This window comes from Agelaius phoeniceus, chromosome 2 (assembly GCF_051311805.1).
Source record: "Agelaius phoeniceus isolate bAgePho1 chromosome 2, bAgePho1.hap1, whole genome shotgun sequence".
Taxonomy (NCBI): domain Eukaryota; kingdom Metazoa; phylum Chordata; class Aves; order Passeriformes; family Icteridae; genus Agelaius; species Agelaius phoeniceus.
Window position 1 is genome coordinate 87,123,338 of NC_135266.1, and position 24,965 is coordinate 87,148,302.

A 24,965-nucleotide genomic window follows, 5' to 3' on the forward strand; every position below is an offset into this window, starting at 1 on the left:
TTAGACATTTTTTCTGACTTTAGTGATTCCACGATTCTGATGGAAAGAATTTTTCTAATTATTTTCAATTAATTGTTTTAATTAATCATAAGCAGTATATTATTTATTAGCATTGTATCAGTCTTAAGTCACTTTTAGCCAACACATAGATAGTTTCTTCACACAAATCATTATTGTTAGAGTTTAATTGGGAAAATCATTGAAACTTTAAGCTTTGCTAAACTAGCCCTGATATGCTTTGGTGAAGCGAGAGAGAGATGTATTTCTGAAAGTGGACACAAAAAATGCAGAATTTATAGACTACAAGGGCATTTGCAGAAACCAGAAGATAACAAAGACTCTTCAGTATGTGCTGCAAACCTCCCTACCGGGGAGAAACATAGCAAAAATACTGAGAAATGGGGACTAATTAACATGAGAAGCAAGAATAAATAACCAGTAGAGGACAGAATACTAATTAATGAAGATAATTATGTCATTTAGAACCAATGAGCATTCATTTCTTTGTTTGCTAAAAAAAGTAGAAAAAGGTGGGAAAGTCAGCTTAAAATCGAATACTAGTGTTAGGAAAATTTATCCACAAACATCAGAGGTTTATGCCCAAAAAGGAGACAGAGGAGTCCTTTTACTTTATTTGAATAAAGGGAGAGGCCATGGGGCATACCCCTGGGATCTCTTAAATTTTTGGAGGACGAAGCCTCCTTTTTATCCTAATTTCCTGGGCACATTTCCCTTCTCCCTTTCCCCATTGGCTGAGGTACTTGAGATGTACAGACTGCCCAATACACCTGATACCAAAGATTTCCCTCTAATGTATAACCCTCCCTTTTAATTTTTAATTCTTATGGAATTTAGGGGTTTTTCTTCCCCATTGTTTCTTTCATCTTTCAATGTCTAATTTCATTTATCAGCCAACCTAAAGTTTATTTGTAAAAGCAGATATCTTTTTCCAATCATCAATCAGCGGAATCCTTCCCACCGTTTCTTTTATCTCCCAGTGCTAGTTTTATCTACCAGCAGACCCATAGCTTGTTTGTAAAGACAAATCCGCTATTTCTCTTACTAGTGAAACCTGGGTGTACTTTGCGGCGAAAGAGCGCGGGGCAGCCGCCCTGGGGCGGGGCGGGCGAGCCGAGCCGCGGCCGCCATGTTGGTCCCGCGTCCCCATGGCAACGGGAGGCCGCCGGACCATCGAGTGCGGCCTCCGGGCGGAAAGAGAGGCCGCGCCTGGGCCCCTCCCCGCCGCAGCTCGACGGCTCCTCTTCCGGGCTGCGCGGGGCGTCATGGCGGCGCACCTGAAGAAGCGGGTGTACGAGGAGTTCACCAAGGTGGTCCAGGTAACACCTACCCCCTGGGCCAGGATGGACGGCTCCGAACTCTGCCGTGTGGCGGGAGGTGCCGGCGGGTGAGGCGGAGCTGTGGGGAAGCCCGCCGGCCGAGCCCGGCGCCGAGCCTGGGAGCGCCTCCCGCTCGCCAGGCGTCGGGGCTGGGGCGGCCCCTGAGGGGTTGGGGAGCAGCGGGACAGGTCGGCCCCGAGTTTAGGAAGGCTGGAGCTGCTGGAGGGGAGAGCTCTGAGGGAAGGTGTTCCCCTCAGGGTGAAGAGGGAGAGAGGTTGTGGAGTCTCCCTCACTAGAGATACTCAAGAAGCGTCCAGGCGCAGTCCTGTGCAGTGTGCTCTGGGATGACCCTGCTTGAGAGGGAGGTTGGACGAGATGACCCACTGTGATCCCTTCCAACCGGGCCCGTTTTGTTGATTCTCTGACCTGAGCAGAGCCGGGACTGCTGCGGGGAAGAGGAAGCATCCCCCAGCCAGCGACTGGGGAAGGAACTACAGCGGCTTTCTGGGCTGCTCCAGGCCGGTGGGAGTGGGAGAAGCCGGTGTTTGCCCTGGATTCGTTGTTTGGTGTTGGAAGCAGCTGAATTTGACCCAGCCTAGGGTGGGGAGAAGCCGTATTTTGCAGGGACGGGGACTACCTGGGCAGGACAGTAACAGCCACAGCGGTCTGATCATGGGTGTCTCCTTGAGACAGATGAAGGAGGGGCTAGCGACTGCCCTGGGACATGGGAGCTTCCTTAGGCCTCCCCATGTTCAGTCTGGGGAGGAGTGGGTCTGGATGTGCTGTTTCTGAGCCGTGTCCCTCTGCCCACAGCAGCAGCATGAGGACCTGTCCACCAAGAAGCTGCGGCTGACCAAGCCCAGCAAGTCAGCAGCGCTGCATGTGGACCTGTGCAAAGCCACCTCACCTGCAGATGCCTTGCAGTACCTGCTCCAGTTTGCCAGGAAGCCTGTGGAAGTGGAGAGCGTGGAAGGGGTTGTCAGGATCCTGCTGGAGCATTATTACAAGGTGGTGAAGCTGGGAGTCAAACATGCTTGCTCCTTCTACTCCTGTTTGCTTGGTGTGGGATGTTGAACAGGGGCTCACAGGCTCCTGTGTTGCTGACTCAGCCTGGGCTGAGAGTGAGCAGCTGTAGCCCTTGACCCAAGTGATTTCTGATTGTGTTACTTTGTCCCTGTGCTGATGGTTTCAGCGGCCTGTGACAAGTTATCCCTGCTCATGGCCTGTGTGGAAGTTAACTTGGCAAGGGACAAAAGACCTGTCAAGTTTTTCAGGGAACTGGAACTTTTCCAGCTGGGAGCCCAGCTGTCTACAACTGTTTCAGCTTTATCTAACACTTTCCTGACTGATGTGTCCTTACCTTGTTCTTCATTTTCTCTAGCAGTGGAGAAACCTTTTAGCTATTGCTTATGTGGTAAAAAACAGCACTTTTAAAAACACAGAATCATGGAATGGTTTGGGTTGGAAGGGACATTAAAGATCATCCACTTCTGACCCCTCTGCTAGGGCAGGGACACCTTCTGTTAGACCAGGTTGTCCAAAGTTCCATCCACCCTGGGCTTGAGCACTTCCAGGCATGAGGCAGCTTCCCTGGGCAACCTTCTCTGGGCCAATACCTTACTGCCCTCTCACTAAAGAATTTCTGCTTAATATCAAATCTATGAAAAAAACTGTCAGGGATCAGTCTCTTCTCCAATTAACAAGCAGTAGAACAAGGAAATGGCCTCAAGCTGCTCCAAGGAGATTTGGATTGGATATTTGGAAAACTTTCCAAAAAGTTTTGAAAAGATTATCAAACACTGGAACAGGCTGTCCAGGGCAGTGGTTGAGTCACCATCCCTGAAGGTGTTTCAGAGATGGGTAGATATGGCACTTGGGGACACAGTTTAGTGGTAGATTTGTCAGTGCTGGGTTAGGGGTTGGGCTTGATGGTCTTGAAGGTCTTTTCCAACATAAATGATTCTCTGATTCTATGAAATACAGAGTTCCTGGTCAAATAACACAGATTATTTGTGCTTGGAGTTTGTTTTGTAGCCTGTATTAGAAGAGAGACTCATGAACCTGCAGATGAGATCACACTGGCAAGAACACAGCCTGTTACAGAATCCAGCTTTTAAAAATATTGCTTTCAAAACTAACATAGCTGATAATATTTTACTTATAGACAAAATTTTCAAAAGAACTTGTTTCTTAGTACTCCATAACACTTACACTTTCCCTGATCATCCTGAAAGCTGACCCTGAAAGCTGTAACTGCAGTGGAAGTTATGTGATGATTTATTTGTTTGAAGTGTCATTGTTTTGTTTAAGATGGTCCTGTAGCCTTCTGCTCCTTCATGCCTATAGATTTTGGTAGGGCAGTCCCCATACAGTCCTCACGACAGTATCCATTGTTCGAATGCATAACTTCAACCCTAAAATAAAAAACGCTTCTCAGTTCAGTTGAGAAAGGGACTGCTACCTTGGGTGTCACATTTGTCACTTGGAGGCTGTGTGTGGCACTGAAGTCTCCCTTAAACACTTGACAGATATAAATAACAGTTATAACTGTAAAATTTCTTGTTGAAAGATGGGATATTTGTTACTGTAATTTTTCTGCAACTCTGTGTTCAGTGTTGCACAAATGCATGGTAAGATCCATGTATGACATGCAGATGACTTTCTGCCTTTCTATTCTGCATTGGATATCCTTGGCAATACAATGAGAGACCATCCACTTATGACCAGAAGTCATGTGTGCATGAGTCTGTAGAAGCCTCAAAATAAATCTTTAAAATGCATGAACTTTTGAAATTAATTTTAAAGGAATATTTATTGATGAGGCATACTTATGTAGTTATCACCTGTGACAGCATTTGCTGTTTCTTAAATGATAGATGTATGTAGGTAATATATGCTGTTCTCTTTGTTTAACTTGCTGTATTGGGGTTTTTTTTGGGGTGTTGTTTCCTTCCAGGAGAATGATGCCTCTGTAAGGCTGAAGATTGCATCCTTGCTGGGATTGTTGTCAAAGACTGCAGGATTTTCCCCAGACTGCATTATGGATGATGCCATTAACACCCTTCAGAATGAGAGTAAGTCTCACTTTTGATGTGGTGCTTGAGGTCAAGGTGGAATCATGCTGTCAAAGCATTTGGGACAGTGGTCTTACATCTCAAGTGTATGATTGAGAATTTCTGCTTAGAGTATTAATTTTCTGGTTTTGTGAGTGATGACAGATAACACTATGTTCTGAGGAGGAGAAGAATGTTCCTCTGACCTGCCTGCTCTAAATCTTTGTTCTAAAGGAGTGCAAAATTTGCTTTTGCATCTCCATCTGAGAGCTGTTGCTTCTGAGGTTCTCTGTTCTACAGGACAGTTTTGCTTAAAATGGAAATGTGTTTGAGGAGGAGATTTTTTTATATTATGCTAGAGGCCAGCTCATCAAGCTGTGTCAAGAGGAGTGTAGCCAGCAGGTCAAGGGAGGAGGGTATTCTACCCTTTTACTCAGCATTGATTAGGCCACATCTGGAATACTTCATCCAGTTTTGGTTCCCCAGTGCCAGGTTGGTGCTGGTAAGGTTGGGTGAGTTCAGCAGAGCCCCTGAGGTGGTAGAGGACTGGAGTATGTGATGTACAAGGCATAGCTGAGAGAGCTGGGCTAGTTCAGGCCTTGAAAGGTTTCAGGATGGCCTTCAATGTGGATCACTCTGTGATCCTGTAGCTGGTAAGAGTTCAGCAGAGTAGTGCATAGCCTTTCACTCTTCTGTTTTGCAGAGTCCCACCAAGTCCTTGCTCAGCTGCTGGACACCCTGTTAGTGATTGGCACAAAACTCCCAGACAATCCATCTGTCAGGATGAGGCTGGTAGAGGTAGCCTGCAAGGTAAGGAGGCCTCCCTGGGCCAGGAAACTTTTGTCACTGCCACAAGAAAAAAAGAAAGGTAGTCAGTATTTAAATTATTTTAATTTTTCTCAACAAACTGTTACAATACTAAAATTAATAACTGCTAGGAAACATAGCATGATGTTTCAAAGGGCTAAAAGAACCATAAGAATCCAGCTACATCTGCTCATCTCTTCTTCCACAGCATCTGACAGATTCTTCTCATGGTGTAAGGAATAAGTGTCTTCAGCTAATTGGCTGTCTTGGCCCAGTGGAAAAAGGTGTTGCAAAAGAGGCTGAAAGCCAGGCAGCCAAAGATGTCCAGAAGATAATAGGAGATCATTTTAATGATCAGGACCCTCGAGTTAGGACTGCAGCTATAAAAGCCATGGTAAGTGTAGCTGGTATGGTGGAAGAAATGTTTTGGAGTTGTATCAGGGAGCTGAGAGAGGGCTGCAAACTAACACAAAGAGGTTTGTTTTAGAGATTATTTTAATTAACTTAGTAAAAGCCTGTTCAGTGTATCAAAATTACCTGAAAAAATAAGCTAGGTCTTGAAATACCAGAGTAGCATGAGATCTTAAAGGACATTTGAGTGATTCATAACTTCTGTTTCAGGTATAGCTGAAGAGGCTTTTTCAACTTGTTCATTCTTTTGAGTATGTGTAGGCTCTTTCTTTTAGATACAAATTTATTTCTTGGTTTAGTATTGGTTACCAGAACTACAAGAAACCACTAGTGCTCCAAAATGCAGTAGGTATCTGCTTATGATAGGAAACGTGTGTGATAAGTCCAGAAAGAATTTAGTTTGTTTGTTTTAAAGCAAACATTTATGTATTGCCTCATAGTTGCATTCATTAGCATTAGCATTCTCTAATTGTTCATGAGATATACTATATACTGGGTTTTTTTGTGTGGGGACCCTTCAGAAGCTTTTCGCTTTGAAGAAATGCAAGCAAAGACCATGCTTTTCAAAATACTGCTTAATGTGAGTTGCCTGTGAGTGTATGGGGATACAGAAGTTTCTCTATTACCTCTAAGTTTATAATAATGTTCCATCTAATGTGATGGTCAACGAGGATCTTTGAATTAATGTTATTAAACTCCAGAGAAAGAAGGAAGATGCATTTGAGGAGGTCAGATTGCACTTGAGTCTCTCTGAAATCTCCCTCTCCTAGATGTTGTACTTACTCATCCTTCTAAAAAGAAACAATGTAGGACACTTTGCTGTCCCTGTGGTTCAGTAACAGAAGGATTGCCAATGCGTTTTCATGCCATGTAAATGCTACTTTTGGATCCATGTTTCAGGAATGGTAATAAAGTAATTCATTATCTGTTTTAATTGTGAATTAATATGGCTAACACTAAAAAATTATTTGAAGGCTGGGAGAATGAACAGGCAATGTATTTGTATAAGTTGTTTTTCCATAATCTAAGTATGAATGATTATGAAGCTAAAAAACTATACTGAAGTCAAGAATATTATTTAAAATCCTTATGGTCAAGGTAATGCAGTATTTTAATTATAGCAGCTCAAACAGAAAAGCTGTGGTGAAAACTTAGTCTGTGTCCCTTAAACATGTATTTACACTTTCTTACATTGTTTTGTTTTTTTCCCCTGTAGCTACAGCTTCATGAAAGAGGACTAAAGTTACAGCAAGCTATTTATAGTCAGGTAAAACCTTGTATTTGTTTTGTACTTGTCTGCACATCTTTCTCTTTGAGTTCTTTGGCAGTGTGTTTTGTGAGGAGGAGGGCACTGAGCAGAGGAGGAGTATTTTACACTTAGGTAGCAGATATTCCTTGTTGTTGTATAACAGTGGAAATAAAAAGTTATTTTGCATCCATTGTGCTTAAATGCACTAAAGCATGTGCTTTGTTGTATATTGTTTGGGGAGGTGATCATGGGAAGTGCAAGGCATGATGAAGTCATTCCTGTCATCTGGCAGTCGTAGTCTGCAAGTCTTAAACCCTTGTTCATTGGAGAGTACTCATGAAGCTTGTGTTTGTTATATCAGTAAAGCTGTGCAGCTGCAGCCTGTATCAAATCAGCTCTATTGCAGACTCTCATTTCATCCTTCTTGCATAGTACAGGCAATTCTGGAGTTCATAACATGTGCCTGGTTGACTTTATTAGATCTAGTCTGCCTGATCAAACTTGGAAATACTAGAGAGTAGCAGGGAAGACTAGATTCATTTTGATTTTTAATCTGTCCTAACTGTGGTGAGGCTGTTGCTGACATTGTGGGAAGGGAATGGCAGCTCAGGTGGAGATGTTTCAGGTATATTGGACTATGAATGTTCTTTCAGGCCTGCAAGCTGTTGGCAGATGATTATGAGCAAGTGCGCAGTGCTGCAGTTCAGCTGATCTGGGTCCTCAGTCAGCTTTACCCTGAAAGGTATGTCCTGCATGCACTGTCCTCAAAGTACTGGCCAAGTAACCTCCTAATCCTGAGAGTTTTGTGCTGGTAGGTCTGAGGAGGAGCTGTTAGGAAACTGATGTGTACAAATGGTTGATCCCTGATGAGAATGCACTGATGCAGTGAAGTTTTGGTTCCTGGTATTTGTTGAACATTGATGATAGGAAATCAGCATGGTTGTTTCTTATTGATGCCATCTAGTATGGAATACAATCAACAAACTGATTTCTCTATGTCAGCATCGTCCCGATTCCTTCTTCTAATGAAGAAATTCGCTTGGTTGATGATGCCTTTGGAAAAATTTGCCATATGGTTAGTGATGGTTCCTGGGTTGTAAGAGTACAAGCTGCAAAGTTATTGGTAAGTTGCATTATTTTCTTCTCTACAGAGAGTAGTTTCTCTTAAGGTACTTTACTTTTCATATATATTTGAAAAAAAAAAAAAGAATGGGAGGATGTTTAAAACCATATAAGTAAATTTCTCCCAAAATTCTGAGGTGAAATACATGAGGGAGGTTGAGGAAACCCAACAGTTTTTCAGCTCAACTGTGCAGTGAGTTCTTCCCTTGAGAGCAGATGGTTGAACATTAAAGAAAAAAACAAATCCTTGTCATAATTTCCTGCTCCTACTTCTCTACCACAGGACATGTGAACCAATTGAACTCAAGAAAAGCCACATTAACCTCAGTGGGAAAATTAGATATTCTGATTCTTAAGTTCACTTTTTTAGACTCTGACGTACAATGGTGTCAGGTATTGCATAAAGCTGTTAGAATGAGTGGATAAGATTGAATGCCATATTGGGATAAGTCAGGAAATTATATGGTGCAGTTTAGAATAATCCTGTTTTTTCCTTTTGATATTTTTTTCTCTTTAGGGTTCTATGCAACAAGTTAGCTCCCATTTCTTGGAACAGACCCTTGACAAGAAGCTCATGTCAGATCTGAGGGTATGTAAGGGTTTGAGTTTGTTTTCCTGTGTGTAGGTGCTAAAATCACACAAGAGGTGTATTAATATTGAGTGTGCTTGTTCATCTTGTCCTTGCCTGAGGGTTGCTGAGAATTAATTGATGATGACAGGTTTTGTTTTAGATTAAAGTCAATGAAACAATTGCTAGTTTTAGATTTCATTAACCAAGCATGTAAGAAACAGCTCTAGGTTATTCGAGTTTTGCAACAACTGAGAGGTAAATGTTTGTGGTGTTCTGATAGTTTTTTGGCTAAAAACTTTGCCTATTATGTATGGAAAGATTGCGTCCTAGTTCTAGGAGCAAGCTCTTGGAAACATCCTGCAACATCTGATCAAAAAACATCAAAATTTCAAGCAACATGAGTAGCTAAAGGCTACTCAACCCTGTAAGCAAAATTTTTCAGTAACATTCCTTCCTTAAGCAACATGCTCAAGGTTAGGTTAATTTTTTTCTGTCTACAAAAGAATGATGAAGAGCTGCTGTTTTTTGTGTGCTGCTTTGTAAACACTGTTAAAGAAAGTGCTGTGCAGCTTTATTTAGAGTGTGTGGGAACAGGAGGCAGACTAGCAAGCACACTGAATGAATATCCCATTTTACACATTGCTGAACTCTGGATAGTATTGCTAGCATTAAAGTATTTAATTGCAGTTTAACAAGTTGAACTGCAAACTTATAGCATTTTTGCAGATCACTTATTGGCTTCTTAACTAGATGGGCCTTTGTTCTGACCCAGTTGGGCTGTTTTTGCAATGGATGTCTAAGAATATGTTAATTAAAATGTGTTTGTTGTTATCTTTTCCCTACATCAAAACTACAAGAGTTAGTGGCAGTTAGAAATAGCCATAGAAGAGTAGGTACTGTTTGCTTTTCTTAGCACTTGTATGTGTGCCAGTGTCTAAGCCTCCAGCTATATCTGTTTTCAGATCCAGTTTAATATTTTGTTCAGTCATCTTTTGAAGTTGACGTGGTTGTAACTGAAATGTTTTTTTGGACAGAGGAAGCGCACTGCACATGAACGAGCCAAAGAGCTCTACAGCTCTGGGGAGTTTTCAAGTGGCAGAAAGTGGGGAGACGATGCTCCCAAAGAGGAAATAGATACTGGTGCTGTGAACTTGATTGAATCAGGAGCTTGTGGGGCTTTTGTTCATGGCTTGGAAGATGAGATGTATGGTAAGTGTTACCTGGGCATGGAATACCTAAAGGGGGGAGATCTGTGTTGGCTGATGGGCATTTCTGTGATCTCTGACATGGCAGTTGTTTCAAAGGTGCTGTAGTGTTGCACAGAATTTTTGATAGAAGTGTTCAGTTGGATAGAAAAAGCAAATTGCTTCCTATAAATGGTAAAGTTTTAGTAACATATATGGTAATAAGTGGCTTGCTTCTGGAGTGCAAAAACCCACTGGGATTATTTTTTGTTGTTGACTTAAATTTAACAGTTGGATGTGGTCAGAAATTGGCAGTTAGTTACTGCTGTTTGAAAATGGTGTTTTGTCAGCAGGAAGGAAATTGATAGAATCATTTAGGTTGGAAGATACCTCTAAGACTATTGACTCCAAATGTTAACCCAACACTACCAAGTCCACTACTAAACCATGCCCCCAGGTGCCACATCCAGATGATTTCTGAACACTTCCAAGGATAACAATTCCTCCACTACCCTGTGTAGTCTGTTCCAATGATTGACAACCCAAATGTTTTCCATCTAAACCTCTCCTGGTACAGTGCGAGGCTGGTATTTGCATAAGCCATGAAAATTCCAAGCTCTGAATGTAATTTTTGAATTTGCTTTTAATGTTATTGGAAGGATGAGGTTAAGTTAAAACATACAAAACCACCACAACAAAAATATTGTAGATTGTGTTGTAAAAGTGGGTTTATTGCTCCATGAGTCCTGCAAATAAATACATGTTTTCCCAGTAGCTGAACTCTCCCTAAAGCTTGAAAGTGCACCTTCTTTTTTTCCTGACTAACAATAAAAAATGTTTCACTGGTTCAGCCCCTTGGCCCAATGAAACATGTTCTACAGTTTCTTGTGCCACAGGTCTTGAGTCAGTATGCTGCTGTCGAGGAATGTGGATAAAAGGAACGAATGTGAAATATACACAGATCTCTCTCTCCACTGCAGCATTTTTAAATACTGCTGAGCTCCCCCTGACTGGTAACCCTGCTTGAATTCCATGTTGTAGCTTAAATCTGAATTAGTGTGTCAGCTTATGAAAGCAGTATCAGCAAAATGTTTCTCTTCACTTAATACCTGGGTCTTAATGACCATGGAGACTCAGAGCTGTGACAAAAGCATCATTATTGAGCGAGCAGGGTCTTGCTGTCTGTGCATTTTTGTACTTGATCAGAATCCTGAGGAGTCAGATGTCTTCTTTAAGAGCAATAGGCCTAAAAGCTCCACACAAGTTCAAGTAAATGTTTTCAAGATGAGCTAATTTGAGTGAAAACTAGAAGTATGTTTAAAACAGCAATGTTTTTAAGACATCAGATTAATTACCATTTTTCTGATCCTAGCACATAAATGTTAGGGAAGCTAATGAGGATGATTATAGGGAAGAGAATATCATCTCTGCCTAACCTTGTTATATTTGGGTATTCTTCAAATTCCTGCAAAGTTTTACAGTGTAAGTAGACTCAGGATACTTTCTGATGTGTCTTTTTACTTTAATTCAAATAACTTTAACATTTAGGTGGTACCTTTTCCCTTTGTCTTGAGGAATATGAAGTCAGAAAGCGAAGACTTTCATTCTGTTAACTGCCAAAACTGTTGATTCTCTGGGGCTTTTCAGCAATTCATAAAGTGCTGCATAGCAAGGTAAAAATGCAGTGAAAGCTCCAAGCAATTAAAATGTCAGGAAGAATAAAACAACCACAGTTTAATTAACTAAATTAGTTTGCTTAAGATACCAGTGTTAATGCTATGCTTGCAAAACACACTATGAAATATGCAGTATTTATTGATGGATTAGAGACCTGTTTTTCATCTGCAGGTCCCTTTTGCAGATGCTTATGGCAGCAGCAGGGCCTGTGTCAGAAGTGAGACTTGATTTGAAGATTTGTCTGTGAAGAGGTACTCAGTGGGTCCCTGCTGAGGCTCTGTTGTCCTCAGCATTTCCTTAACATCTCCTGTCCTTAGCCCAGCCCTCGAAGAGTACAAGACCTCACTGTTGGGTGAATGTCCTTTTAAACTAGACAGTTTTAATTAATTTTCGGTGAATTCCCTGCTCCTCTTTTAACAGAGGTTCGAATTGCTGCGGTTGAAGCTCTGTGTATGTTGGCTCAGTCCTCGCCTTCTTTTGCGGAGAAATGCCTGGATTTTCTGGTTGACATGTTTAATGATGAAATTGAGGAGGTCAGGTTGCAGTCAATACACACAATGAGAAAAATCTCCAACAACATCACTCTGCGGGAAGACCAGCTGGATACTGTGTTGGCTGTCTTAGAGGTAAGAAATTCTTGAGGGCAAGAATTGCTTTCCTGCTTGCTTTGGGGTGCTTAATTATGTACTGCTAATCAGTCCCTTCCTCTGAGAGCAAACCCACCCTTTTTTGGGGTTTTTTGACTCTTTGAACTCTGCCAAAGTTTCCTAGAATCTGGTCATTTGTAAGCACCAGGACAGCAGAATACTTCTGAAAGAGACAACTTTTTGATAAAAACTCTTCCTTTGATCACCGTGCTGTTCCCTCATGTGTTTCCTTCTGTCTTGTGTTGAGGTCCAGCACTCCATGCACTTCATGTTGCATGCAGCTTCATTTTCTTTGTGTGTCCTTGGTTCAGCTGCTTTGGCTACACCTTTGCTCACCAAGCAGAGCTGGCCACCTACATCTTTGCTCACCAAGCAAAACTGGCCTGAGATCTTTTTCTGTTGAGGGTGTTTGTCGGTGTGCTCTGCCATATAATTCTGAGTTTTCCTAACCACTATCCTCCCAGTCAGTGTTAAGCCAGGATTCAGGGAATAGCATGAGTCAGATGCTCTTCCTTGATGAGGTTGATCCAGGAAGAGATTTTGGCTGTATGAATGGTACTGTGTAAAACTGTCCTCTCAGACCTGATTTATTTGCTGAGTTATAGCCCCTGGGGCATTTTTTTTAATCTACTGCTTGTGGTAGGCAAGTTCCTGCTTCTTTTGGAAAGTGCCTTGGGAGGTCCTGCAAATCCACTGTTTCAGTCTCTTCACCTTTTATTTCCTTGACCCAGGGCAGCAGTTGCTGCTTTCAGTTGTGCCTCAGGAAGTAGCAAACTAATTAAACTTATTTTATCAGTCTGTAACAAATGCTTTGGAGTATGATCTGACTTTGCAAATGCAGCAATGAGCTTTAGGTGCTTCACATTTTTGTCATTATTTACATTTGTTTATGCTGGGAAACCTGTGCATTGAAGTATGAAAATGTCCTGCTTAGGCTGGGCTCTTCTCTGCTGACTTATCATGTATGATAAACTCTACATGTATTGTGGTTTATATTATCATAATTATCATCAGGCAGTGGGATAGCTTAAGTGTAGAATTATTAACATTTTAATGGATTTATCTGATTCTGAAAGATGCTTGGTGCTTTTCTGTAAAATCCATCTTCCAGTACAAAAATAAAGGATGTAAAAAAATACCATTAACTTCGGTGTCTAAATTGGTTCTAGCAGCGTAAATATGGAACACCAGGGTGTTGAGGGTAACTTCTGTTTTCACCCCACTGCTTTCACTTTATCAGAATAATTGTACCAGGTACTCCTTGCTTTCTGACCAGACTTTGGAATTTGCTTTCCCTGTTGTCCTTGATCTCAGTTTCTGTTTCTCATCTGTGTCCCTTCATGGTCTTCTGCCTTGCTTGTCTCTGTACCACATTTCTGGTGGGTTTTATCAGTGGTCTGGAGTAGTTTATGACTGTGGTCATTCCAGTCCTTAGAGTTTGTCTTCTCTGTGGTCATAGTCTGTCTTTGACCAACAAAAGCCCTTTGATCATTCAAGTGTGTTGGCTGTCATTTAAGAGCCTTTACAAGAGGATTGCTCTTTCTTCTTTTGTGTAAGACAGTGATGAATCAGCTGTTGATACTTAGCAAATTATAATTTAGAAAAGGTAAAATCCACCACTGAAAAGCATCCAGTTCTTGTATCCTATCAAATTTTCACAATGTGTCCATTAGCACCAGGCAAATGCTGATAGCAAGGAACATGATGATGCATGGATGTGTACTGTTAAGGTGGTTTTTGGCAGAAGGAATGTAATTAATTCAGCTGAATATTCTAGTCTGTCCAGCCATTGACATGTCCTCAGTGCTTACTCAGACCCTCTGGAGGCTGCTGACAGGGCTGAAATCCTGTGGAATTGAGCTTCCTGGGTTAAAAATGATAAAAGGCTGCTGTGAAAATGCTAAAACAATCTTTGGTGATTGTTTTACTGAATTGCCCAACACCTGCCTTTTCTGTAACTGCAAAGATACAACATCACCCAACCAAGTAGTGATTTTTGCTCTGCTTGAGCAGGTCAGCAGTGAAGCAGTTCCCATTCATTCCAGTAAAGGAAGCACGTAGGAGGAGGAGACCTGGAGTCCCTGCAGCACTTGCCTGGTCTGTCACTTCATCTGTGCTTAGCTCTGGTGACTAGAAACAGGCACTGCTGTTCACAGACCTCTTTTACTAACTCAGCCAAGGAACAGAGGCTGCCACCTTTAAAGTAAATGTTTGTGCAGGCATGTTTCACTCAGCAGTGTCTGGGTTGGGTTTTTATTTTAGGATTCTTCAAGGGACATTCGGGAAGCACTTCATGAACTGTTGTGTTGCACCAATGTTTCAACTAAAGAAGGCATACATCTTGCACTGGTGGAGCTGCTGAAAAACCTGACCAAGTATCCCACTGACAGAGAATCCATATGGAAGTGAGTGTGTTCAGTGTCCTTGTGTGTCCACTCACTTTCCTCTTCTTTTTAGTAAGTGAGGTGCTAGGAAATACTGAGCTTGCTAAGGAGGTAACAGGTATTGCAGGTGTACAATCCTGTTACTCTTTAAATATGTACTTATTCATGACTGGTGTAGAAACTCTGTGTTGTTCTTGCTTGTCAATACTTGCGCTGGGAATCCAGATCTGATGACCACTTCTGGAAATATGCCCCTATTCCAGGCACTCAGTGCATTCACAGGAAAGATTAATTCTGTTTGAAACCTCATTTCTTCTATGCAAGTGTTTTTGCTAACTTGACATTGTATTAAATACTAATATTTACCAGCAGTTGACTGTATCAGTTGTGATAAGTGGATTGGCCATGTGGTATTGTGTTGTCAGAGGAATTTTTCTGTCTAAGTAAAAAGAAGGAACTTTTGCAGCAGATTTTTTGGTTGTTTAATGGAAGCAATAGGGGGAATGGTGCTCTACACACATGGTTTGAGATGGAATTCTTAGATATTACTAGAAACACTTGTTTTAGCCTGCTTTGACTTCCAGTGTACTTTTACATTGTTTTTGGAGTTTGTGGGTTTTGAGATTTTACCTCCTATCTTCCCTATTTCTGAAGAAAAAAAATGCACTCATTCATTATTCTTTAGTATAAAAGCTTCCTGGATTGTATAACTCCAAGTGTTAACTATTTTGTACACACTTTAAATTAAAAAAAAAAATTACTGCATGTCCTTTCAGTTTTTTCAGATCCTATAAAATATTAATGCAAATGGTCAGTTGTAAAGAAACAGTGAGCTTGGACAGTAGGATTTTCTTGCTGACTGTCTAAAAGTGTTGCTGCAATATAAAGTAGTAATGCTTTAGAATGTTATATTTTGAAAAGTGCCTGTTTACTAGTATATATTTCAATCTGTATATTTCCAGATGCTTGAAGTTCCTGGGAAGCAGGCATCCCACTTTGGTGCTTCCATTAGTCCCAGAGCTGCTGAGCACACATCCGTTCTTCGACACTCCGGAACCAGACATGGATGACCCAGCCTGTATCTTTATTCATGAAGCCAGTTGATAATTTTGACTGCAGTAGATTTTATTCATGATTTCCTGACTCTCACATTTCTTCAACCATTTCTCCCTGTAGCAGACAAGCAATCCTGTGCTTGTTTCTGAATCCCTTTGCACTTAGTTTGTTACTCAGCAAGTGATGAAAAAGCTGTTAGCTGGAACCATCTTCATAAATATCAGTGGACTATAATTGGTCTTCTTTTTATGCTGTGATGAATAATCAAGCAATTTGTCAAGGTTTAGGCTTTGCAGATGAGCCCTTTGATGTGAAAACATTTGTCTAGTTGCATTAGTTTTGAGGATGCTTTAGCTTTTAAATAAGAAGAATGTTTTTTCATATCTGTTTTCTTTTTACGTAGAAGTTTTTCTGTGCTCACTGCTGTGCAGTTTATAAAATAGCACCATCTCTAAGTACAGCAGTGCCTGAATCCCCATAATGCTTTGAATTTTTCATCTTTCTGAAATAATTCAATATCAGAAATCCTTATTTTATTGTTAGCTCTTCCAGTGCTTTAGAATACAAACGATTATTGATACACCATTCTCCTCAACAACAGGAGATGCCTTGGAAATGCATTTTTCCATTGTTATTCCCCTTGCTTCCCTTCTGCGTGTTGGCAGACCATAATGTTATTTCTGATGCATGCTGAGACACGTTGGACTGGAACCTTCTTCTAGAAGCCTCTCCTTATTTTTCTCTCCAGTCACAGGCCATCGACCAGAAATTCTATACAGATTAAATGAATGCCTTGTGAGAATTGAAATGAGTTGGAATCAGGTGGAGAGAAATGAATCTGTAATTACATGGTTTAGTAATAATTTGAGTAAAGTTGTCCTGTGAATTGAGAATTAAAGGAACATTGCAGGGAGAAGAATGCTGTTCTTTAACTCAGTGCACTGTCCTGCCAGGAACCAAAGAATATTATGTTAGAGAGTGTTTTGGAGGTAACTTTCCACCAAACTTTACAGAGGCATATTATGTGAAGATAGGCATGTGAGCCAGAAGCTGGGGTAAACCTGAATAGCATGTTTCCAGTGTAAACTGATATTTAAAACGTGGTTTTGTTTGCTTCAAAGCACTTAGGAAATTTGAATCAGAGCTTATGCTTGGGATCAGCCCTGTTGCAGGTGTCAGCCTTTGGGCTAACTTTTAAAGCCTTTGGCTGCTCTCTATTTCTGCAGGTCTCAGACTGTGAAAATGTGTTTTCTAGTTTGGAATTTTCTTTCCATGTTTGATTCTTTGGGTTGCTTAAACCCTGTGCAGAGTGATGTTTTTCAGGGCATCATAGGTAATGCATCAATTTTCAAAAATTTGACAGTAAATGTGTAATTTTGGACACTGTTAGGGCACCAAAAAACTTGAGCAACCTGGTCTAGTGGGAGGTGTTCCTGCCCATGGCAGTGTGGGGTTGGAACTAGTGGTCTTTAAGATCCCTTCCAACCAAACCACTCTGTGGTTCTGTGGTGCAAACTGGTGAGCACAGTGTAAGCTGTGAGGAAGGGTGAAACTCCACCTAATGCGCATGGTCTGTATTTGGGATCCCTGGCTCCTTTCCTTTGTGTTGCTTCTGAGCCATCCCATGTTGGCAGTAACATCCTTTTTCCAGTATGGCTCACCCTGTAATGTTTGCACTTTGTACTTGATTTTAATCTGCTCAGACAGCTGTTTCTTCGGGTTTTGCTCAGTATTTTCCAACTATAAAGAACTTCCTAGACAAATCCTGGCAAAAGAAAGGGTTGTTGATGGCTTCTTTTAACTTCCCATCCCCAAGGAGCTCTTCTTGCTGTTTTTCATTTTTCTTTAACAAACCATTTGCAATAGACATTGCTGTTCTGGTTCTGATTTTTAATGCTGCGAAAAGTTGCCCAACAATGCCTGCCCTGTTCTCTGACCATACATTCAGACATTATGCGTATCTTCGGGACAGTCTCTCTCACCTGGTCCCTCCACTAAGAGTAAGTTGAAATAACTAAGTTTGGTTTGGACTTTGACACCTGTTAGAAATATTGCTAGTCTCTTTCATGTCTGTCTTTGTGCAACACTTAGATTCTGAAAGGTTTTTCTCCTGTCTGCCACAGGAATTAATATTGAAATGTGCATTAAGGCAGGAGAGACAAATGTTAAATTGTTACAATATGGAATTTGTAACATTTTAGGGACAACAGTAATATCATTGCTCTCAAATGAGAATAGTACATGGTTTGCTGGTTTGCTAAGAATACTGGGAAGGCAGTATTCCTGGGAGTTTTCTATAGCTCTGACTGTGTGTGGGAAAGGCCTTTGCAGATCTTCCAACATTTCACTTGTGCCCTACCTGAACTGCTTATTCGTGGGTGAAATGTGTTCCATTCTGCTTTGCAACATGTTTTTCCTGCATGGAAGTATGGGTGGGGTTGAATTTGGCTGTATCACAGCTCATAAAATGATTGGTGGATTGTGTAGTCTCGGACTTCCCTTGGCTTCACAGTGTTAAATGTAAGATGGGGAAGATTTTTCCCTCAAAGGGATGTTGAAGTTTAGCCTGAGGAGTGCAAGTGGATTGTAAAGTGGGGAGGATTGACTAACAAAGATGCAGATTTGAAAGCCTTGGTATAAATTTTGTATTTGAGAAATGAATTGAAGCTCTCAGTTTCTTGTTAAATAGATGCCAGCATTTTGCAGTGTTGTTCCTTGTGTTAGACTTTCCTCTTATTTTTTTTTCTTTGTGTGTGTTCCTTCTCACTTAGTTGCCGGGTAGAAAGCTGGTGTCCTCTGCTGTCTCTCCCAGTATTACCCCACATGAAGATCCTTCCCAGCAGTTCCTGCATCAGAGCCTGGAGAGGGTTTACAGCTTTCAGCACCTCGACCCACGGGGCATACAGGAGCTGCTGGAATTTACCATCCGGTAAAGCCTCAAGCTGCCCTCTTATGGAAAGATGTGTTAGGGTGCTCAATTACTCTGATGCAGGTGCTTTGCTTCTGAATATCAGTGTTGTAATTTGCTGTCCAGCACTTAACTTGAGCCTTCCTTTAGAGACTCTTGTGACAAAAGAGTGTTCATGGCCTGTTTTCAAATCAAATGAATGGTCTCAGGTCTGGCACAGCCCCCCAGAATAACCAGTGTGCATTTTGGGTGGAGGGCATCTTTTCAGCACATGGTAAAAGTTAGGTAAGGGTGTTCTTTTTTGGACTGTTCACTTATGCTAAAATACACTCTCAGTTTTTATGGTTTATGGGTGACAGCCTTGCATCTCATTCTCAGTTTTGTGTACTTTTAATTTTGATCATATTATTTGTGATGTACATGCACAAGATTTTCTTGGGTATTTTTTTTTCGGGGGGGGGGGGGAAGTATTGTCCCCTTTGCTCTTGCATTTTCTGGGTTCTGTGGGCTTTCATTCAGCAGGAAAGGACCTGCTTCTGGAATTTTTGGTTCTTATTGCCAGTCCCACTTACGAAGGACTTGGGCATTCCTCATCAGTTTTCAAATCAGAGAGCTTTTCCAGGAATAGAAAACATTCTTGCATGCTGCTGTCTGCTGCTGTATAGATAAGGGTGTGTGGTATTGCTTCTCAGTGTGGTTTTAAGCTGCCTCTTCCATTTCATCTCTAGACTGATTTACACAAACAAAACACTTGAAAAGGATCCTTTCAATGTGATTCCTCTGCTTGGAAAGAGCAAAAGAGCCTTATTTTAGGAATTAGGAAAACAATCCAAAAAGCTTTGTTTGGAATATGGAATTTTAAAAAAGCTTAATTATTTGAATTCCTTCAAAATAGCTGCCTTCTGTTGTGTGTATGTTGCTGTGAATCACTGTCACACCCATCTGCAGCAGAGAGTAAACAGTGTGCTCCTCACTGAAAACCCAGCTGTGGGAACTGTGAGGTTTGTCCTCAGCTGTTTTGCAGCTGCTGTGTGCCAGCCTAAAATATAGTGTCAAAGCATTTAATGCACTAAACACTTGAAACAGGTAATCTCTAGGCCAAGCATCCAGAACCTCTCAGGCAGGAGGGTCTGGGAACCTTCCAGGCCATGATTGTTTTCAGTTTTTGAGTTGATGGAAATTACTGCCTTGGCTTTTTTCCTGATGGGATTGCCCCCCAGGAAATCATACTAAACCAACTGCTCTTTTCCATCCTTAAGACAAAGGGAGGATTTTGGCAAAGCCAAAAAAAGTGTTAAAGGTTATTTTGCAGAGGGCAAGATATCCCTGCACCAGCAATTTGGTTGCTGAGAGCGGAAGGATAGAGGCAGTTCACAGCAGTGGATGTTGTCATGGAACATAACTCTCTCCTCCTTTATCATTGTCATCCACTAAAATAACAGACCTTGTGGAATGTGTGTCTACTTGGGACTCAGAGTTTGGCTGCAGAGCCTGAGGGGGGGAGATCAGTCTGCAGTGTGGTTAGAAATGTTAAGACAGGCCGTTTAGCAAATCTATCTGTGGTTTAGTTTCTCCATCTATACAAGAATATTTTTTTTTCTTACAGGGATGTTGAAATCTGTTTAAGATTTGTAGGGAAATATAATTAGTGGAATTGGGAACTGTGTAAGACTGGGAAATTGAATATCTGTCTAGTTGTTAGCTGAGAGATGACATCCTGTTCTGCATTAGTGTGTTGTGATGGGTTGTGGCATGGGAATTGAGCACCCAGGAGCCTCCTCTTCACTCTGCTCTCTGGAAAGAGATGAAATGGAACCTCTGTGTAAGGTTGAGGCTGGCTTGGCTGTTGGTCCATTGCTGTTGAAGGAAAGCACAACCCCTCTCTATGAGAGGAGCTGGAGTGTGTCCAGGGAAGGGCAACAGAGCTGGGAAGGGCTGGAGCACAAGTCTGGTGAGGAGCAGCTGAGGGAGCTGGGGGTCTTTATCGTGGAGAAAAGGAGGCTCAGGGGGACCTTAACACTCTCCAACTGCCTGAAAGGAGGGTGTGGCCAGGTGGGGACTGGTCCCTTCTCCTGAGTGACAAGAGGATAGGTGGAAGCAGCCTCAAGCTGTGCCAGGCGAGGGTCAGATTGGATTGTAGGAAAATGTCTTCATGGAAAGGGCTGTCAAGCACTGGAAAGGGCTGCCCAAGGCAGTGGTGTATTCACCGTTCCAGGAGGGATTTGAAAGACGTGTAGATGTGGCACTTTTGGTGCACTTGGCAGTGCTAGCTTAATGGTGGAACTGCTTGATCTTAGAGGTCTTTTCCAACATAAATGATTCTATGATTCTCTGCTTAGGAAAGATTTTCTTTGACTGCATATTATACAGATAACCTCATGGATTTTTATTAATGTCTCAGGGCTCAGCAACTCTCTGATTTGGCAGAGCCAAAGATTCAGAATTGCATCCTAAATGCAAAGATAAATCTAAAATAAACAAAAGAAAATGATCAGCTGAAAAATAAAATTGTTAAATTAAGTAGGAAATGTGGAAGTGACAATTTTAATAGACTTTGGATCAAAGTAAAATGTAGAGAAGAAAAGGCACATGTTGAAACCACATCATCCAATCTATTTTCAGTTCTGTAAAAAAAACCTAATTTTGTCTTTTTTAATGCACACTTTAAGAAGACTTGGCTAGCAGTAGAGAACTAAAGCCTTTTGGGTTCCATTAACTGACATTTTTTTAATATCATATTAAAAGCTGCTTATATTGCTGTATGATTTACAAGAATTACCATGCCTGGTAATGGTAACACACCATCTAGTTGGGCAAATATCAGTACATCAGATTCTAGCTTGGCTTAAAAGGGCAGCTCTATTTCAGATACACTCGGTTGCATGAGCCTAACACGGTCCAAACAACCTTTCTTAGCCAACATGAATAGTTTGATTTCCCAGCAGTGTAACACAAATGGGTCGTTTGCTGCTGTAGAGGGCTGGACTGTTTTAAGTTAAATCTGGAGCTGCCACTCTGTGTGGTTCCCATGGGGCTGCAGAGTTATGTGGGTTGACAGGCTTAATGCTTCCACTGCTGTGCTGGTGTCAGCTTCCCAGAAGAAGGGACATGCCAAGTCCCAAGGTGCAAACTGCTTTGTAGTGTGTGTTTTGCTGCTGTTTCTGGTGCTTGCTCTAATAAAAGCAGACAGCAGGAATAGCTGGCTTTATTGTCACTGCCTTCTGAGTGTGTTTGGATTAAACTGTTCTCTGTCTCAACATTATTTTCTCTTTTTTATTTTTTTTTTTCTCCACATGCTTCAGTGATCTTCAGAGGCTTGGAGAGCTGCAGTCAGAACTGGCAGGGATGGCAGATTTCACTGCAACTTACCTTCAGTGTCAGCTGCTCCTCATCAAGGTTTGACTTCATCTGGGTTTTTTTTTGAGCTGTTCTTCAGAAATGCCCCCAGTCCATCACAGTGGCATGCTTTCATGTTTTGATGCTCATGCTGAAAAGTGATGTGTGATGAAAGAGCAGGTTCTGTGGATTTCTGATAATCCTGCTTCCCTCCTGTGGCAAATAATTTATGCAGTAACTTTGCCAGTGCAGACCTCTGCTGCTGTACCTACGGCTTATGTTGGTTCGTGAGCATTTTGTCAATGCAGAGTTTATTTTCTGACAGAAATCATGCTGAGGGCAACTGTGTTAGGAGAGTAACTTTTCCCTGCTGGTGGCTACTGGAATAGTTTTTGTTAAACTGCTGCCATGAGTGCCATTTTTATAGACGGTGATTTGCAGAGATAGCTTTATTGGCACCAGTGCCAGAGGAGTTCTTAGGACTTGATATCAGTCATGCTTTCTTTTATAGTGCTGAAATGATCTATTTAGTTAGCAGGTCAAGTGGCTACTTAGACATCATTGCAGCAGCCCTCTGCAAAAGTCCCTTTTCAAAGTCAGCTTCTTGCTGTAAACAGGAACTAATTTTTTACTTCATAGGAAATCTTGAGCTGGAAAGGCCACTCTAGTTCCAACACCCTTGCTGTGGTCAGGGATTCCACTGGACCAGATTGCTCAGGGCTGTAAGCTGGCAGTAGTATTTAAGTTAGTCTCTTGGCATTCTTTGGTGTTTGAGTGTGACTTACACACATATAAAAAAAAAAAAGCTTGTTTGTAAAGCAAGCAACAAACAGGTTTCCAGAAGGAGCTCAATGAAAGCTTTGTTATGTAAAACCAAGGACGGATTTCAGTTGCTTTGCTAATGCATAGTTGCCAGTTGGCATATCTCATGGCAGGTCTCAAATCCTTGGAATGTATTTATCACCCAAAGGTATTTCAGATGAGCAGTGGTACAGTTCAGTACAATCCAGCTAAATCCAAAGTGAAATGTGCTGTGCAGACAGAGGACTAGCATTTGGAGATAGCTTTGTTGCCCTTCTCTAGGGTTTGACTGGAATGAACCAGATGGTTTTTGCATCTGGCAGAGGTGTGCTCTGTTTGGAAGAAGGGTAAAAGCTACATCAGCCATTCTTGGCTTGAGGTGTAGAACAGTCAATAGATCAGTGATGCAGAGGAGTCACTAATGTGCACAGAATGAAAAGTAACTGATTATATCAGGAATCACAGAATATCCTGAGTTAGAAGGAATTTTGAGAATCATCTAATTCCAGACCCCTTCTTACAGGCAGGGACACCCTCCACTCACACAATAAAATTAGAAATTCTGACAGCTTGAATGTCCAAGTAGCCCTTTTCAGTAGATTTCTTTCCAGTTGCTTCTTTTCCCAACAGGAAAAAGGCTGCTGGGGGAAAAAGTATCTTCATTTCCCAGTCTCTCAAGGCTTAAAAGGTTCCATACCTTAAAAGGCTCTACATACCCTGTGATTTTAGGGGTAGTTAACTGGGATTTGTGGGCCAGCCTGAGTGAAGGATACAGCCTGTATGTTCTTGAGCTTTGGCTACAGCCAGCCTTGTGCACAGCTGTGTCTAAGGACAGGCAGCTTCAAAAAGGAGGCAGTAATAGAAATCATCCACTCAAGCTTTCTGCATTTTTTTAAACATAAAGCAAAAAGCAGATCAGGTGTGGTAGGCATTTGAGTTTTTCTCGGGTTTTGTTGTTTCTGGAGTGTTTTTTTGTTTTGTTTTGGTTTTTGTTGTTGTGTTTTTATTGTTGTTTTGTTTTGGTTTTAATACCAATATCAGCAGCTGAATTAGACACAATATTTGTAATAACTCCAGGATTTTGGTGGGGCAGAGGAAAATTCAGAAATGTGGCTGTGGAAGTAAGTGTGTTTCTGGGGACAGTTGTTTTTATTCCCACTTATTGCCTTCTCTGTGAGATTGCCATGATCTTGGTCTCAGGGGGGTGATGACAAGTGGCCTGTTAGTTTTCTTTATGAAGTGCAAGTAGTTTGGCTTGACGAGTCTCTCATTCACAGCTTTGTTAATATTATTCTCAACTTCCTTTATATTTTCTAGTTGTATAGGTGTCTCTGTTTCTTTATAGAACAATGTATATTTTGGAGGCCTTCATTCCCTGTGTTGTATTTACGTTTAAAAACACAAGAGAAAGCTTTGGCATGTTTTTTCAACCAACTGTTTAGACTGAATTGGATATTTATCATCATTTCATGTTTTTTTCTTGTAGGCCTTGCAGGAGAAGTTGTGGAATGTGGCAGCTCCCCTGTACCTGAAACAGAATGCGTTGGCATCTGCTGCAGCAAAACAGGTGAGGTGGAAGCAGCTGAGGGAGTCTCCTTGGGTAGGAGTCTTTGGTTGGCCATGGAACAGTTACACACTTCTGACCTTCCACTACCATGGTCTGTCCAAGTAAATCCTAGTCCCCCAAACTGGGGTCATTTCTCTTCTCTTCAAAAGATGAGTGGGGAGGGAGGGAAGTTCATGACTGCTGTAAAAAGGCAAATATCACACTCATCTTCCAGAAGGGTAAGAAAGAAGATCCAGAAAATTGTGGGCTGCTTGTCCTTGCCTCGTTCCTGGGGAAGGTTGTGCACCAAATACTTTAAAAAGCTGTTCCTAAACAAGATCAACAAAGCTTGGAACAGCCAGAATGCATTTCTCAAGAATAAATTATGGCTGACCACCACCACAGCTCTCTATGGTGAGGGGACTGATGCTATGATAAAGGGGAGGACAGTGGAAGTTGCAGAGCTTGGATACAGTCTTTTTAATTTCTTTTGAAAGAAATAATTTCTTTTCACATAATTTCTTTTTCACCAGACTTGCAGGATTGTGGCTGAATAATTAGGTGGTAAGGGTCCTGCAAAATGAAGAACCAGTTGATATGCTGGAGGGCATGGCTGCTGGTCTGGACAGACTGGGGCACTAGGATGACAGGAACCTCATCATGTTCAGTACATTGAATATGAGACACTGCAGGAGGCCAGCTGCAAATGACTTGGTTTGGGAAATGATCCAGCTCTGGGGAGATGCCATCTGGAGAGCTGTGTTGTGTGTTGGCCTCCCCAGTAGAAGGAAGAGGCTGACAAACTGGGGCAAATTCAGCAGAGGGCCACCAGTGTGCTCAGGGGTTGGAGCACATTACCTGCAAGGAAAGGCTGAG

The 24,965-nt window shown here is 41.7% G+C and overlaps 1 protein-coding gene across 2 annotated transcripts in view; it reads left to right on the forward strand.

Moving 5' to 3' along the window:
• The first annotated feature begins 1,193 nt into the window (after positions 1-1,193).
• Positions 1,194-24,965, forward strand: part of INTS4 (integrator complex subunit 4) — a 32,756-nt gene continuing 8,984 nt past the window's right edge. Inside the window, exons 1-17 of one of the 2 annotated variants that reach the window (XM_054654838.2) lie at positions 1,194-1,337; positions 2,151-2,345; positions 4,294-4,411; positions 5,094-5,200; positions 5,406-5,591; positions 6,825-6,875; positions 7,511-7,599; positions 7,860-7,980; positions 8,497-8,568; positions 9,585-9,759; positions 11,832-12,037; positions 14,321-14,463; positions 15,405-15,520; positions 17,365-17,498; positions 18,270-18,427; positions 21,709-21,802; positions 24,030-24,110. In XM_054654838.2, coding sequence (XP_054510813.1) covers positions 1,284-1,337; positions 2,151-2,345; positions 4,294-4,411; positions 5,094-5,200; positions 5,406-5,591; positions 6,825-6,875; positions 7,511-7,599; positions 7,860-7,980; positions 8,497-8,568; positions 9,585-9,759; positions 11,832-12,037; positions 14,321-14,463; positions 15,405-15,520; positions 17,365-17,498; positions 18,270-18,427; positions 21,709-21,802; positions 24,030-24,110 — 2,100 coding nt within the window. In that variant the 5' untranslated portion in view covers positions 1,194-1,283. The remainder of the gene's footprint in view (positions 1,338-2,150; positions 2,346-4,293; positions 4,412-5,093; positions 5,201-5,405; positions 5,592-6,824; positions 6,876-7,510; positions 7,600-7,859; positions 7,981-8,496; positions 8,569-9,584; positions 9,760-11,831; positions 12,038-14,320; positions 14,464-15,404; positions 15,521-17,364; positions 17,499-18,269; positions 18,428-21,708; positions 21,803-24,029; positions 24,111-24,965) is intronic. The other variant, XM_077174096.1, reaches the window with a different exon arrangement.